A 17767-nucleotide genomic window follows, 5' to 3' on the forward strand; every position below is an offset into this window, starting at 1 on the left:
AGCAGTGGGAGAGGGAGAAGCAGGCTTCCCACTGAGCAGGGAGCCCGATGTGGGGCTCCATCCCAGGATCCTGGGATCATGACCTGAACTTGAAGGCAGCCACTTGACTGAGCCACCCAGACGCCCCCATAATATAAAAAAAAGGTTTAATAATTCTTCAGCGTTGGGGTGCCTGTGTGGCTAAGTTGATTGAGCGATTGACTCTTCTTGGTTTTGGTTCAGAACATAATCGCATGGTCCTGGGATTGAGCTCCTCATTGGGCTCTGGGATCAGGGCAGAGTCTGCTTTGGATTCTCTCTCTCTCCCCTTTTCTCTCTAGCACACACTCCCTCGCTCTCTCTCTCTCACACACACACAAATAAATATATTAAATCTTTAAAAAAGATTCTTCAGCATTGATTGCAAACATGAAGAAAAAGCAGAATTGTTTTCTCCCCTAATGATGAGAAGGCAGATTTTCTAGGAATGAAAGAAACTTCAGCAGAACTGATGTCCCTTTTTATATTGTATTTTTGTGTATTTACTAAATCTAATGTTTGTGTCTCATAGAATGGAGATGTATGCATTTCAATTCTTCATCCGCCTGTAGATGACCCACAGAGTGGAGAACTGCCCTCTGAAAGGTGGAATCCTACTCAGAATGTCAGGTAAGGGGTTACATAAGGAATAATCTGGTTTTTCAGTGGTTCTTAAGATTGGATATTATCTTTATAACAAGTACAAAAGACTCCTTTTTGTACATGGTTGTTTTGTCTTCTGCTTGAGCTTTAAGTAACACATATGCATCATTTTTAAGAGTCATACTTACAGAGCAGTAATTGCATTTGTTACTCATTTCTTTATGTGCATCTTAGTCTAAATTCTTCCTGTTACATTATCTTAAGTTCCATCCTGCATCTTTGGATCTCATGATGTCCATGTTTGAATTGGTTGTTTTCTTAATCCAGGATTCTTAATACATTTTGCAGAAAAATTTAAGTCTTTACAAAATCAACTGACTTTATATACTCACTGTGTTTAAAAGAGCTTCCATTATCTGTTGTTATTTTGTTTGTTTTATATGTTTCTTAATGATTTTAAGGGCTTATTTATTTCTTTTGATTCCCTTTCATTATCCATCTATTTTTTTTCAAATTTGTATTTAAATTCTAATTAGTTAACATATAGTGCAGTATTAAGATTATTCATCTGTTAATTGATCTGTTGAACTGTCTGTATAAATGGATGGTTATTTAACCATTTGTTTGTTTAGAGTAGTGTTCTATATGTTTAGGAGTGGGTTACCTAACTCTTAAAAATTTTTTGAAAAACTACACTGTGGCATGTTTTTGTAGCTTTTTTTTTTTTTTTTTTTGAGTAATCTCTACACCTAACAATGGGGCTTGAATTTACAGCTCCAAGATAAAGAATTGCATGCTTGCACTCTGAGAAACAAACCAAGGGTTTTGGGAGGGGAGGCTGGTGGGAGGTTGGGTGAGCCTGGTGGCAGGTATTATGGAGGGCACATGTTGCATGGAGCACTGGGTGTGGTGCATAAACAATGAATTCTAGAACACTGAAAAGAAAAAAAAAAAAAGTTGCATGCTCTACTGACTGAGCCAGCCAGGTGCTCCCACTGTTGTATGTTTTTAGGTGCAGATTTTGGTGTTCTGTTTTTTAGGTACAGTTTTTTAAAACATCTCAAATATAAGTAGTGAAAAAATACCTTTTTTCTGCTTGCATTTGAATTTCCATTTTACTGTCCCTACTGAGTTTTATCTTAATACTTGAAATTTTTATGTTTGATAGCCTTGTATATTTTATTTATCCTGTAATATTTTTCTGAAAGAAAAATCTGTACTTTAATTGCTGTGACAAGACAAAACTGATTACTCTATTGAATTAGTTTATTATATAGTTGATTAAAAACAGTACATCAATTATGCTTTCAATATTCTTTTACTTTTTACATTATTATTAATAATTATTAGAAGTACATTTTAAATCTGGTAGATAGACATTTGTTTTCAGTTAGATCATGTAGCCATGAATAATTACTACATTGTTAGATTGAGTCAGAAATACAGCTGCAATTTCATGTGTATACATAATGTATGAATATACATTATATATACTAATATACACACCCAAGAATATGTGCATCTATATACATATGTATATATGTATACATATATGTGAGGACTTACATACATAACATAAATATACATATTAGATGCAATGATTAAGAGACCATATTTACATTTGATAATGGAGTAACATTTTATATGGCAGTGAAACTAAATCCTCTTAATTCCTTCTGAATTATTTGCAAAAATCATAGTGATCTATTGTCTTTTTTAAAAAAACATTTTATTGTGATATAATTCCCATACCCAACAATCTCCCATCTTATGTGTACAATTCACTGTTCTTTAAGTAAAGCTGTACAAGTATCCCCACAATCAATTTTAGAGCTTTTTTTTTTTAAAGTAGGCTCTGTGCCCAGTGTGGAGCCCAGTGCAGGGCTTGAACTCACGACCCAGAATCAAAACCTGAGCTGAGATCAAGAGTCAGACACCAAGCTGACTCAGCCACTGAGGTGCCCCATGAACATTTTTATCACCTCTAAAGAAACTCATACCTCTTAGCATTTATACTCCCATTATCCCTCAACTTCCACCTCCACCCTTCTACCTGCAACCCTAGGAAAACACCAGTCTACCTTCTGTCTCTAGAAATTTACCTGTTTGGATATTTTGTAGGAGTAGAGTCATTCCAGATGTAGTATTTTGTGATTGGCTTCTTTAACTTAGAATTTTTTCAAGGTTCATCTTTGTTATAGCATTAATCAGTACTTCATACCTTTTTTTTGGCTGAATAATAATTCCATTGAATGCTTATACCACCCTTGGTTTATCCATTCTTCATTCAGTGGACCTTTGGGTTGTTTCCATTTTTTGGCTATTATGAATCATGCTGCTATAAACATTATGTACAAGTTTTTTGCATATATACGTTTTTTATTCCCTTGGGTATATACCTAGGAATAGAATTGCTGGGTCATATGATAACTCACTGTTTAACTTTTTGAGGAATTGCCAAACTGTTTTCCAACATGGCTGCACTAAATAGTACATGCCTACCAACAGTGTTTGAGAATTTGTTTTTGCACATCTTCGTTAACAATTGTTACTATCTGTGTTGTTATAACCATCCTAGTGGGGGGACATGGTATCTCATTATGGTTTTGTTATTGATGTTTTCCCTTTAAATGAATTCTAAATTTTAGAACCGTTTTAGATTTTTTTTTTAAGATTTTATTTATTTATTTGACAGAGATCACAAGTAGGCAGAGAGGCAGGCAGAGAGAGGAGGAAGCAGGCTCCCTGCTGAGCAGAGAGCCCGATGCGGGGGCTCGATCCCAAGACCCTGGGATCATGACCTGAGCTGAAGGCAGAGGCTTTAACCCACTGAGCCACCCAGGCGCCCCAGAACGGTTTTAGATTTTTGAAAATTGTGAAGTTAGTACAGATAGTTCTTTAGAATTCCATGCATGATTGACTCCTTAGGCAACTATAACAGTCTGACTTTCCTTGTTTTTGATGACCTTGACAGTTTTGAGGAGTACTGATCAGGTATTGTAAAAATGTCCCCCAATTGGGATTTTTCCAGTGTTTTCCTGGTTGTTAGAGTAGGGTGATGAGTACTGGGCAGAGAAACAGACCATGGAGGTAAAATATATTGTCATCACCTTGTATTAAGGGTACAAAATATCAACATGACTTACCACTGTTGATGTTAACATTCATCACCTAGTTGGGACTCAGATTTTAGGTTTCTCCCATGTAAAGTTCCTTGTTTTTACCCCTTCCATTCTGTACTCTTTCGAAGAAAGGAAGTCATAGGTGCAGCCCACACATAAGGAATGGGAATTACACTTCCATGAGGCTGAGATATCTGTATAAATTATTTAAATTCTTCTGCACAGGAGAGATTAAAATCAATACCTAAATGTGTATATATGTTTGTGTATATATATGTTGTTTATTCAGTCATTTTGTTAGTCTCTTTTTTAAAAGGGGAAGGAGAGAGAATTTTTTTTTTAAAGATTTTATTTATTTATTTGTCAGAGAGTGAGAGAACATGTGCACAAGCAGGGAAAGTGGCAGGGAGAGGGAGAAGCAGGCTCCCTGCTGAGCAAGGATTCCAGTGTGGGACTCAGTCCCAGAACCATGGGATCATGACCTGAGCCCAAAACAGACACTTAACCGACTGAGTCACCCAGGCATCCCCGGGGGAGAGAGAATCTTAAGCAGTCCCCATGCCCAGTGTGGGGCCCAAAGCAGGGCTGGATCTCACAACCCTGAGATCATGACCTGAGCTGAAACTAAGAATCAGATACTCAACTGACTGACCCACCCAGGTGCCCCTTTGTTAGTCATTTTTAATGATCTGAAAAGCTAGTAACTCAGGAACTCTGCTTTTTTTTTTTTTTTTTTTTTTTGGACAAAGATCACAAGTAGGCAGAGAGGCAGGCAGAAAGAGAGGAAGGGAAGCAGGCTCCCGGCTGAGCAGAGAGCCCGATGCGATGCTGGGCTCAATCCCAGGACCCTGGGATCATGACCTGAGCTGAAGGCAGAGGCTTTAACCCACTGAGCCACCCAGGTGCCCCTACATAAGGATTTCTTACCAGTTTTTACCAAGTTCGTTTCTTCTCACTTTCTGGGAAGTGAATACCAAAGAATCTGTTCAAGCATATCAAATTACTGTTGATTATGTGTTGATTATGCTGATTACTCATTCCTTTAGGTATCTTGTTCAATACAGTATACTTAGAATTGAGAAAATAGATATATTTTGGATTTCAACACATCTAGTTCATATATTTTTTTAAATCAGAAAAAAAAGTGTCTCCCTTTTTTAATTCAAATAATGTGTTGATACACCTCATCTTGGCAGTCATCTTGCTTTTGAATTCTAATTCTCAGATTAGGCATAGAACTTTGCCATAAGTTTATTAATGCCTATGAAATACAGAATTACCACATATTCCCTGTACTTTATGCTTTACTTTAATGGGATTCTCCTTCAGGGATAATGCATTTCTTAATAATAATCAGAGATGGAATTAGTAAGTTCCTTTTAATGAAAATGTAATTCCAGCAGCCCCAATCTATACATATCTGAATTTGTTGTACTCCATCACATACCAAAATACTTTCTTTAAACATCATTCTACACTTTTTTTTTTAAGACTTCATTCATTTATTTGACAGAAATACAGTGAGACAGGAAGCACAAGCAGGGGGAGTGGGAGAGGGAAAAACATATCCCCCACCAAGCAGAGGGAGCCCAATGCGGGGCCGGATCCCAAGACCCCAGGATCATGATCTGAGCTGAAGGCAGATGCCTAACTTACTGAGACACCCAGGCGCCCCCATTCTACACTTTGAACAAAATTATTTCTGAGAAAGGGAAAACAGTTGGCTTTATATGTAAATTTCTTTTTCTTTTATACACCTTACATTTCATTACCTCTGGGCACTGTACCCGAGGAATATTTGGGATGTGTAGAAGGTACGCATTCCTTTTGTAAAGAGCAATTGTGAAAAGGGAGGCTGGAAAGGGAAATTGATCTGATAGTTTATATACCCACAGGTGTATGAATATATTTAAGACCACTTCTTTTACACAGGATATTTTATTTCTACTTTTTCATCCCTCATATCCACCCCCCCCCTTTTTTTTTAAAGATTTTACTTATTTATTTATTGGACACAGAGAAAGATCACAAGTAGGCAGAGAGGCAGGCAGAGAGGGAGAAGCAGGCTCCCCGCGGAGCAGAGAGCCAGATGTGGGACTTGATCCCAAGACCCCGAGATCATGACCTGAGCAGAAGGCAGAGGCTTAAGCCACTGAGCCACCCAGGTGCCCCTCATCCCTCATATCCCTTATACCACACAGTTATAGCTGATACTTGTACCTTTAACCTGTACTTACCCAGTTACTTGATTTTTCAGCCTCAACCTGTATTGACAGAGCTAAGTGAAAGAAAAGGAAATCAGCATACATATTCTATTTCCCATCCTGTCCTCCCCTTTTCTTCCTTTTAAAAATATTTGTTTATATGGGCACCTGGGTGGCTTAGTCAGTTGAGTGTCCGACTCTTGATCTCAGCTTAAGTTACAATCTTAGGGTCGTGAGATTGAGCCCCACATGGACCTCTACGCTGGGGGTAGAGCCTACTTAAGATTCCCTCTCGCTCTCCCTCTGTCCTTCCCTATCCCACTCACATGCGTGCACATTCTTGCTTTCCCCCCCCAAAAATATGTGTGTGTGTGTGTGTGTGTGTGTGTGTGTGTGTGTGTGTGTATAAAATAAATAAAAATATATTTGTTCATTGGGGAGCTCGGGTGGCTCAGTTGGTTGAGCATCTGACTCTTGATTTCAGCTCAGGGTCATGAGATCAAACCCCATGTGGGCACCGTGCTCAGGAAGGAGTCTGCTTGAGATTCTTTCCCTTTCCCCCTGGCCTCTCCCCCTGCTTGTGCGCACACTTGCTCGATCTCTCTCTCAAATAAATAAATCTTTTAAAAAATATATTTGTTTACTGTCAGGGTTATAACATTTATAGTCTGTACTGTTTTGTAACATAATCCTAGTTTTTAAAATTTCTTATTCCTACTATGAAATGAATTCACTGTTGTCCGTTATTTTACTTCCCTTTGATTTGTTAATTGGCTGAATTTGTCCATTAGTAATTTCTCCAGGAAAATGTTCCTTGGATCCATATTATATTCCCTGAATTCTTAAGATGTTCAAAATGTTATATGCTTGGGGCGCCTGGGTGGCTCAGTCATTACATCTGCCTTCGGCTCAGGTCATGATCTCAAGGTCTTGGGATCAACCCTTGAGTTGGACTCCTCCTTCCTTCTCTCTATCTTTCTCTTTCCCTCCCCCCGCCTTCTCAAATAAATGAAATCTTTAAAAAGTACAAAAAGTGATAAAATACTTGTGTGTATGGGTGTATATATATGTGTTTTTTGCCATGGTACTTCAAATGGCAGTTTGGGCATAAGATTTCAGGGCCATACTTTATTTCCTTGAGGATATTACAGACGTTATTCTGCTGTATTTATTGTTGGTGGGAAGAGTTTGGCTACCACAGTTCTCAGCTCTTCCAAGAGACTGTCTGGTTTTCGAAAGAAACACATTATCAAAATATAATTAAACTGACAGTATATTTAAAGGCAGTAAATATGGGGCGCCTGGGTGGCTCAGTCATTAAGCGTCTGCCTTCGGCTCAGGTTGTGATCCCGGGCTCCTGGGATGGAGCCCCATATCGGGCTCCCTACTCAGCGGGAAGCCTGCTTCTCCCTCTCCCACTCCGCCTGCTTCTTTTCCCTCTCTCTCTCTGTGTCTGTCAAATAAATAAAATCTTAAGAAAAAAAAAAAGGCAGTAAGTATTTTGGAAGATATATTGAAAAATTGAACAAAAAATGCAGGGTTGTCCTTTTAGTTTGCCTTTGGTGCTTATTTTTCAGGGCTAGTAGTAATCCTAGTCAAAAGGAAGTGTTAGCTGCTAAGGTACTAGTGATTCTTGTTTTTGGAGGTTGAATGCTGAATCAAATGCTTACCATGGTTTGTCCCCCTTTGAGAAAACAAGCTTCCCCCTTCTTCATAATACAAAGACTGAAACACTTTTTTTTTCATTGTATTTTCATGCTGCCTCTAATGGATAATCTATTGCCATTACCCACAGGAATTCACGATTTTTACCTTTACTTCTCCTGCATAAATATACCTATATTATCCTTGTATCAGCTTAAAATCTTTTGGACACTTTTCTTTGAAGGTAGGCCTGTTTCTCATTTGATTTAGTCCTTTGGGGATAGGAAACTCCTTTTCATACTAAATTTGCCTATCTAAAATTGGCACTTAGGGTACCAGCATCATTTTTTCTCTGTAGGCCCCCAGGTCACTTGAGCCCCAGTTTAGAAGCATTTCCTAGACTTCATCTCAGAGATTGCCTTCTCTGCTTTTACAAGCTTTTTTGTTTAGAGGCTTCATAATGAGGACTAGTTAACTTCAGATTGCCCCTTTGCTCTTCATACACAGATCTACTAACAGCTCTTTGGATTGGGATCTGTCTGTCTGTCTGTCTCTCTCTTTTACTTAATCTCTACCCCCAAAACGAGGCTGAAGCCCACAGTCCCAAGATCAAGGGTCTCATGCTTTACCAAATAAGCCTTCCAGCTACCCATGCACTGGAATCTTTAGTTACCTTCTCAGACCTTTTTTTATCTTCTAGCTTCATGTTATCATAGATGTTCCTTCAATGTGCTGATCTTGGGGTTGGGAGTGAATGAAGGGTTTGGTGTTCGTGAATTTCTAGGGAGACATAGAGTGTTGTGTGTTCACTATTGGAACCTCACCTGCCTGGAATACCTTATGATGCCCAGAACTCTGAAATGTCAGAAAAGCACTAACTCATGAGTAGGTGTGGAATACTTCTTTTCTTCTTGTTTCTCTGTTACTTATTGTGAGGCAGGGGGTCTTCAGCTGGCAGATTGTATATATTTCCCATAAGCTAGTTTATGTCACTGAAATACCAAGAGACAAGATATGAGGTGCTAGGCATTTTCCTTGATACTCCTTTGCTGCAAAACTCTCTAGAGTCAGCAATTGTCCAACTAAGGGTTCTGTGCTCCCCATCCAGCTTAGGGTGAATATAGCAGGACAGTAGCAGAGGTGGAATAAGGTTCAGCACAGGCTGTTGCAGGGTCTTGACTGATATATAGCACTGTTATCTGAAAGTGACCCCATATTCATGTGTTTAGACTTCTTCATGACCACCTATACTAGTCTTTCATTCAGCACCTCAGTGAACGTATTTAGAAAACGTTTACATGGGGGCACCTGGGTGGCTCAGTCCTTGGGCATCTGCCTTTGGCTCGGGTCGTGATCCTGGGGTCCGGGGATCGGGCCCTGCATCCGGCTCTCTGTTCAGCGGGAAGCCTGCTTCCCCCTTCCCACTCCCCCTTCTTGTGTTCCCTCTCTAACTGTCTCTCTCTCTCTGTGTCAAATAAATAAATAAATAATCTTTAAAAAAAAAAAAGAAAGAAAGAAAGAAAACGTTTACATGGAAGACTTTTTGTAACCCAAAGAAGAGTAAAGCATCCCAGTTACCTTGAAGAACCTAAGTCAATTTATATCACAAAACCTAGTGAGTGGTGAGAGTAGACAAAGGAAAAAGTGGGGAAGAGACCCCTGCAATTGTAGGGAGCCAGAGCATCAGCCAACTAGTATCCACTAAAGGTTCGGTAGTTTTCTTCTTCGTAGAGAAAGCCAGCCTACTTTCTGGAAGAAGAGAGCCACTGTCCTACTGTCCCCAGAAGCATAGGATTAAGTTTAGGCAGGTGAGAGGTCCTTATGGAATTGGAAGTCTTAAGTAGGCATTAGCAAAGAGTGAAGTTGGGAGGGTAGAGATGCCTGATGTTCACAATACCATGCCTCTTCTTCCTGGTGTAAGAAAGAAAATTTTCCTTCATCCATGCTGTGTCCAGAACCTAGAGGGTGCTTTTTGTGTTTGTGGGTGTCAGACAAGAGTTCACAACTGCTTTCTCTAAGGCACCATCCCAAGGCACCAGAACTATCTGCCATACCTATTCCAGGCTCTTGAATAGGAAAGTCATCTTGGTGGAGGTTTGCTTGCCTTTGAAAAATGGTTACATGGTACTGTCTTTGCCACTGCATCATGGAGAAGCATCTGTCAGGAGTAAGGTAGAATGTTTTCCTGACAAATCTTAATCTACAACCTCCTAAAAGGGAAAGGAGCTAAGGACTGCCCCAAGCATTGGGTGACAAAAGTAGGCAAGGTCAGGGGAAATGACAACAGTGCTGTTGTTCTTAGGGCTCTTATAAACCCCATTTGGGGCCAGGATGATATTAATTGCTCCCTTGATATTTATATGTTGGGAGATATATATATATATATATAAAATTTCCCCTGCACTCGACTTGGTGGTTTCATTCTGTGCATAGGATACATATCCTGTGTATTTAAAAAATTTCCTTTTTAAAATGTTCTGATTTTCTGTTTCTGTGTATTTTAATCTGAGACCCTCATTCCTGCCATGTGTTTTCAGAGATCTGTCAGTCAGCAGCAGCTCCAGGATTGCACAGGATGAAGTATTAAATTTGTTAGATGCTTTAGAGGCATAAAGAAAAACTGTAACATATGACCCATTAAACAATCATATTTTCAGGGCACCTGTTAAATTTCTGACTTTGGCTCAGGTCATGATCCTGGGGTCCTGCGTCAGGCTCCTTGCTCAGCAGGGAGTCTGCTTCTCCCTGTCCCTCTGCTCCCCCATCCCATCCCCTTTTGTGCATATGCTCACTCAAATAAAAATTAAAAATCTTTTTAAAATTATCACATTTTCGGGGCGCCTCGGTGGCTCAGAGGGTTGGGCCTTTGCCTTTGGCTCAGGTCATAGTCTCAGGGTCCTGGGATCGAGCCCCGCATCGGGCTTTCTGCTCAGCGGGGAGCCTGCTTCCCCTTCTCCTTCTGCCTACCTGTGTGTCAAATAAATAAATAAAATTTTTTTAAAAATTATCACATTTTCTCACAACAGATTTCGTTGCCATGATGTCCTCTTTAAATTCCTCTCCCATTTTGGAAATACTTAATAGGGACTGAATTTTAACTGGGTCATCTTCGGGTATTACGGGTCCATCTTTTGAAATGGCATAAATGAGAGATTAAACGGAGCTGGGTTAAGTGGAAGAGTCAGGCATTGAGCTTCACTTCTTCACAGTTGACAGTCAATTTTCATCAAGTTAAGGGTATGCCTGTAAAACCTAAGAAACTCAGTCATTCTGTTTTCTCTTCCTGTGTATGTGTATGTTTTAAGAGTCAAAGTAAGTTTAGAGTTTTAAGAATGAACCCTTTCTACCTCACACTGCCTGGAGGTATTTGTATAACATTGAAGAAAAATGCCAGCCTTTAATCCTGCAAAATTCCAAACTCTGCCTGCTTAGTTTCCAGGGGGACTCATAAACCAGGTCTTATTTGTTGTGCTAGAGCCAGTTTTATGCCCGCCCTGGTAATGTTGTACTTGTAGTAACATAGTAGCTAACAAAGTAGCTAAAAAACGGGTTGAGGTGGGGTGGAGGGGCACCTGGTTGCTTCAGTTAGTAGAGCATGTGACTCTTGATCTTCACATCAGTTCAAGCCTCACAGTTGGGTGTAGAGCATACTGTAACAAAGTGGGGGTGGGGGCGGGCAGGTGCAGACCCAACTTATTGACCATTGTCTGTATGTTGAAAAGGGACGGATAACAGTATTACTCATTGGGTCATAGATGTCTAATTTTGATTACTTTTTTTTTTTTTTTAAGGATTTTATTTATTTACTTGGCAGAGATCACAGGTAGGCAGAGAGGCAGGCAGAGAGAGGAGGGGAAGCAGACTCCCCACTGAGCAGAGAGCCCGATGCGGGGCTCGATCCCAAAACCCTGGGATCATGACCTGAGCCGAAGGCAGAGGCTTAACCCACCAAGCCACTCAGGCACCCCTACTTTTTTTTTAATAAGATTTTATTTATTTGATAGAGTAAGAGAGTACAAGCAGGGGGAGTGGCAGAGGGAGTGGGAGAAGCAGGCTCCCCACTGAGCAGGGAGCCCAGTGCAGGGCTCGGCTCCATCCCAGGATCCTGGGATCATGGCCTGAGACAAAGGCAGAAGCTTAACTGACTGAGCCACCCAGGTGCCCTAATTCTGATTTCTTATCTCCCTTAAATACTGCTTTAGTTTTGATGTTTTTAAAACATGTCTGAGCTCTGTAAACTTCACAACTTTCTAGTTTGCTTTTTGCCTCGTGTCTGTGTGTGTGTGTGTGTGTGTGAGAGAGAGAGAGAGTGAGTGTGTGTGTGTGTGAATATGATTAATTGGTCATTTTCTTTTGGTGTCTTTACTATTTACAAACTTTTTAAAAATATATATTTTATTTATTTATTTGTTAGGGGGTACAGAGAGAGAGAGAGAGAACAGCAAGGGGAGTGGCAGGCAGAGGAGAAGCAGGCTCCCCACAGAGCAAGGAGTCCAATGCGGGACTCGATCCCAGAGTACTGGGATAGTGACCCTAGCCAAAGGCAGCTGCTTAACCAACTGAGCCACCCAGGCAGCCCTACAAACTTATTTTTATGCAAAAGAGGATAGCCAAATCTAACAAAGATTATAAGACAACCAAAAAGATCAGAAATATGAACTGGAAAAAAAAATTGAAGACTATATGAAGTGGAGTGCTTTTGACTATCCTTTTGCCTGTACTTCTCTCCTCTGAGAATTTTTTTATTTTGGTCTAGATTCCCTATGTTGAAAACTCCTACCATAGTCCCTTGCCTGGCTTAAAGCAGGGGTGGAGGGAGCACATTTGCTTCTTGGAATATCTCTAAATCCAGGAATGGTGGTGGTCCTGGGAATTGTATTGTGCAATAATTGAAAACATGTAAGAACCCTTTGTTCCTCATTTTTATCCCAAATTGTTACTGGATTAGGTCTGTTTTATTTTAAGGTATGTTAAACTCTTATACTGCTTAATTTGGACAACCAGCCCCATCTGTTCCTCCAAACATGCAGTAGAGAGGGGCATAGTGTTATTCTTTGTGGGAAGTGAGAGTCTGGGGATGGGTCCTCAAAAATCTGTTTTGCTAATCCAAGAAATTTATGTCTAAATGCTACAAGGTTGTCTAAATGGAGTAGTGCAACTCCATGTTACTGCTAAAAACCAAAGGTTCATGTGGAACTGCGGATTTATATAGACAGAATAAGAAAGAATGTATATAGTTGTTTTCTGAACCCTTTCCCATCTGTTCATGATCTGAAGGAAACCAGTCCCTTCAGTAGACATGAGTGACTTCTTCATTGTGTTATATTGATAGTTTTGTTACTGGGTCTTTTTCTTTCATCTGTTGTTAATCCTTTCCACCTTCTGCTTTTTTCCTTCTAAAAAAAAATACAATAAATGAATAAAGATTTTCAAATACTTCAACTAGCAACAAAAGATGGCAACCAAAAAAATGTAACCATTGGAATAGTTGCAGCAGGATTCAGTTCTGTGTTGTATAGTCTGTTAGTATTGTCTTAGTTCATTTTTTCTTTTCTGGTGCCTGGCTGACTTAGTTGTTTTTTTTGTTTTTTTTTTTTTTTAAAGATTTTATTTATTTATTTGACAGACAGAGATCACAAGTAGGCAGAGAGGCAGGCAGAGAGAGAGGAAGGGAAGCAGGCTCCCCGCCGAGCAGAGAGCCCGATGCGGGGCTCGATCCCAGGACCCTGAGATCATGACCTGAGCTGAAGGCAGAGGCTTTAACCCCCTGAGCCACCCAGGTGCCCTGCCTGGCTGACTTAGAAGAGGATGCGACTCTTGATCTTGGGGTCTTGCGTTGGAGCCCCACGGTGGGTGTAAAGATTATTTTTAAAAATAAATCTAACTTAAAACATAGGGTTAATAATACTTATCTTGCAGAGTTGTCTACAGTCTGCTACAGGGTATAATGCCTGTGTTAAATTATTTTGGTACAAATGCTGGACAGTTTAAACTATGTATGACATTACTTCCAGACCTTTTCCAGTCATGATACATAGGTAAAATTGCAATTACTATATTTGTAGGTGACAGTGTAATAAACTGTGGAGATGCTTTGACTAGAAGTTGTTGCAGAGGCTCAGGTTATCCCAGGTCCCACCTACCCAACTGCTTACAGGAATCAATAAATAATTTATGTATAACTCATCCACAATATACTGGTTGGGAAAGTTTAAATATGGTCTTGTATCTGAATTACATCAGGAATTTGATTAGAGAATAAAGTCTCAATTCTGCCTTGCATTGTATTGGCCTTGTTACTAGGCAGAGTCTTAACCACTTGGTGATACAGATGGCTACCTGCTCTAGACTTTCCTTATTCTCACAGTTGTCAGTTTAATCAAGAATAAAAAGTAAATGCCTTTCTGCTGTTAGATTAGAACATCATAGTTCCTAGCAGGGTTCTGATTGGCCCATCTTGGGTTACATGCATACCCCCCAAAACCATTCATGACTAGATGGGTGGAATCCTTTGGCCAGTACTTGGTGGTGTATCTGCTGCTGTGGTTAGGTAGGTTATGTGTATGAAGGTGTGGCAATGATAGCAGAGGAAGATTAACCCCACCAGAACCAACAGAATGGGTTCCCCATACCACACCCCCCAAAAAGATCCTGCTGTCCAGAGGAAGGGATGAAGTGAAAATGTACTGGTCAACTATTTGCACAGTCCACTATAGTACCTGACATCACTTCTGAAAGTATCATGGATTTCAGTGTGGAAATACATGGTGTTAGAAGTGAGTTCTTCGTGAGCACTGGGTGTTATATGCAGCTAATGAATTACTGAACTCTACATCTGAAACTAATGATGTACTATATGTTGGCTAATTGAATATAAATTAGAAACAAAGTGATTTATTTTGATAGAAATGGATAATTCATGATTTTATTTAAGATTTTATTTATTTATTCAACAGAACGAGAGAGCACAAGCAGGGGGAGCAGCAGAGGGAGAGGGAAAATGTGGGGCTTGATCCCAGGATCCTGGGACCATGACCTGAGCTGAAGGCAGATGCCCATCCGAGACATCCATGCACCTTGATAATTCACCATTTTAAAAATTATATTTTCTAATATAGTATTTTAACAGTTGTCCAATACGGCAGCCACTAACTAACTACATGTAGCTATGTAAATTAATTAAAATTAAATGTAAAAATTCAGTTCTTCAGTTGTATAAGCTACCTTTCAGAGTGTTCAGTGGCCACATGGGGTGGCTGGTGGTTATCATATTGGATAATACAGATTATACATTTACATAATCACAAAGTTTTATGCAGTGCTGATCTAGACTATATAAAGTTTTGTTGTTGTCCCCCCGTGCCCCGCTTTATACCACACTTTGTCCCATCCTGCTTATCTTTCTAACAGGTTCTGTGTTTTCTTCTGTGGCAGCCCTTTGGAATTTTCTACACACATTTTTTTTGCTTTTAGGATGTTATGTCAGTCCATTTCCCATCATTGGCAATGAGGAGTTTCTTTTAATCTTATTTTATAACGTAATTACTGAAGAAATCCAGGAGGATCTTGGTGGGGAGGGGCAAGGAGTTATTCTTAACCTAAAAGAAAGGGATGTGTGTGTCTGTTATAAATGGATTTTAACTAGATGGGAAGGTTGTCTGTGTAAGTGCCTTTGTCATAATCTTGTATAATCACATAACAGAAACTCTCTACCCTTTTTAGGAAAAGGTTTCATCAAATCAAACATCTAATTGCCTGGCTCCCTCCCTTTATTTTTTGCTTGGGGCAGGAGCAAAAGGCTATTTTGCAACAACACAATCTATAACCTCGCACCAATGAGAAAAGGTAGAGAAATTTAATTTTTCTCCTTACATACATGCACAGAGCTTTTAGAGAAAAGAAGCTTGGTAATAATTTGAAATCTCTTTGGAACCTGTTCTTTTTTTTTAATTTTACTGATGCTTTTTTTTTTTTTTTAAGATTTTTTTTTAAATTTATTTATTTGTCAGAGAGAGTGAGCACAGGCAGAGAGAGAGGCAGGCAGAGGCAGAGGGAGAAGCAGGCTCCCTGCTGAGCAAGGAGCCCGATGTGGGACTCGATCCCAGGACCCTGGGATCATGACCTGAGCCGAAGGCAGCCGCTTAACCAACTGAGCCACCCAGGCGTCCCTCTTTGGAACCTGTTCTAATTATTTTTCTAACAGAAAAATGTGTGATTAAGGTGTCTATTTTTTGTTTTATCTTTGGACAAAAATTGCCTGTTTGTATCTCCCACAATTCTTACAAACCTTGGGAGAGAAGGGATGGCATCTAACTTGCTCACTGTTGTACATCCAACATCACCGTTGGTGCCTCTGGTACACACTAAGTACTTAATAATATTTTTGAATAAAGATTTCCATTATTCAGAGACTAGTTCTTCCATGTCTGGGCTACTGTTTTCCTCCATTCTCCTGCTTAAGTGTCATTCTTCCCTCAGAAGTATGGAAAACAAATACATTTGCATGTAGTATCATTTTTCAGATCCTCTTAAGCAGCCATGGTAAGAACCACGTGGATGTGTGGAGCGTGACCATTTTTAACCTCTCCCCAAAAAGGAATTTTTTTCTTATGGCTTTTGCATTTTCCTGTTGTACTTAATTTATAGTTTTCAAAATTTGTTACTTAAAAAGCTTTCAGGCTTCCACTTTCTGCAGATTGGAACATATAGCCATTTGAGACCATGCCCTGGAACATGATCTTTATGCTCGGCTCACAGATTTCCTTTGTCTCTTAGTTAGCAACTTTATTCTGCCTAACCAGCTGAGTACTGAAAATAAAATTTTATATTCTATTTCTATTCCCCTAAGATCTCAAATATTATGTTAAATTTAAAAGCACAGTATTTATGGATCCTATAAATATGAATATTCATAGCTGATCCTTTTTCCCCCCACCCCCATTTCTAGGACTATCCTGTTAAGTGTAATCTCATTGCTCAATGAGCCCAACACCTTCTCCCCAGCCAATGTGGATGCTTCAGTTATGTTCAGGAAATGGAGGGACAGTAAAGGAAAAGACAAAGAATATGCTGAAATCATTAGGTAAGGTGTTTTGTTTTACCTTCCGTTTGATTACTTCAAGTCTTTCTAAACTATATCCTAGAACCATGGCTTTAAATCGACTTAAAGTATCTACTCCAGTCCTCTGTTAGATTTATTGTTTGGGAAGAGATTTCTGCCTGAGCCTAATGAGTTTGTTTGGCTTTTGAGAGAGCACACAGTAAAAGATAATGCTGCAGCAGATCTTACTTCCTGGGCACCAAAACTTCCACGTTCTGAACCAATAAAGTTTGTAGACTCTGCCTCTCAATCATTTTAGGGACGCTGTTCAGGATTTTCAGTATGTCCTTTAAGTGTAGCAAACACCAAGAGTATTCTGGACATTCTAGGTATTTTGTTTTCAGAAATTTTAATGAAGCCATATAGTTTATTGGCCCTTTTGACCATAGTAGCAAGTATCTTCTAGGTATCATCATTATCAGCAACACTAGTATATGGTATAACAGAGCCATAGAAGCTTCCTCTCAGTGGGAGGCTTGGAATCTACCCCTAGCTCTGTCACCCCTTATAGTACCTTTTATCAGTTAATTTTTTGGGTTTTTGGTTTTTCCATCTGTATAAAAGGGGAAAAAAGTAGGAGGTATTGGGGCTGAACCATTCATCTCTTGATCATACCCTAAGTAGGACTTGAAGGTTTTCTTAACAGTACCCAACAACTGATACTTGAATTGCAATAAATTCATTTCCTCTTATATCCTTAAAATAGAGTCCCAAGGACAGTTTTCTGCACATAGTTTAGTAAGCATTACAGTTTATACAAATCGTCCCTCTTTATAACTCTAGTCAGCAAGATGCCATGTGATATACAGAAAAAAGGAAAAACTGCATCGAAATAAAGCTGAATAATATATACATCAGTTTTCAATGTTTTATGCCCACCAGAATCACCTTTAGACCCCCTTCCATAACCATAGTCATTTAGTGAGATTACAAGGGTAAAAGCTGGACAGCTATATATCGTTTTTACCATCCACCTAGGTGACTGGTGTATACCAAAGATTGAAGGTAATTAGTATAAATAGTAAGGACCTAGAGATTTAGAGGAGCTGGAGTAGGTTGAAGCTTCAAAGATGGGA

General features: G+C 39.5%; 1 protein-coding gene across 1 annotated transcript in view; it reads left to right on the forward strand.

Annotated features, from left to right (window-relative positions):
• UBE2R2 (ubiquitin conjugating enzyme E2 R2) overlaps positions 1–17767 on the forward strand; it is a 107852-nt gene that overhangs the window by 87020 nt on the left and 3065 nt on the right. Inside the window, exons 3-4 of the mRNA XM_080820541.1 lie at positions 551–648; positions 16539–16673. Of these exons, the coding sequence (XP_080676667.1) occupies positions 551–648; positions 16539–16673 (233 nt within the window). The remainder of the gene's footprint in view (positions 1–550; positions 649–16538; positions 16674–17767) is intronic.

Source organism: Martes martes, assembly GCF_963455335.1.
Source record: "Martes martes genome assembly, chromosome: 12".
In the NCBI taxonomy this organism is placed as follows: Eukaryota; Metazoa; Chordata; class Mammalia; order Carnivora; family Mustelidae; genus Martes; species Martes martes.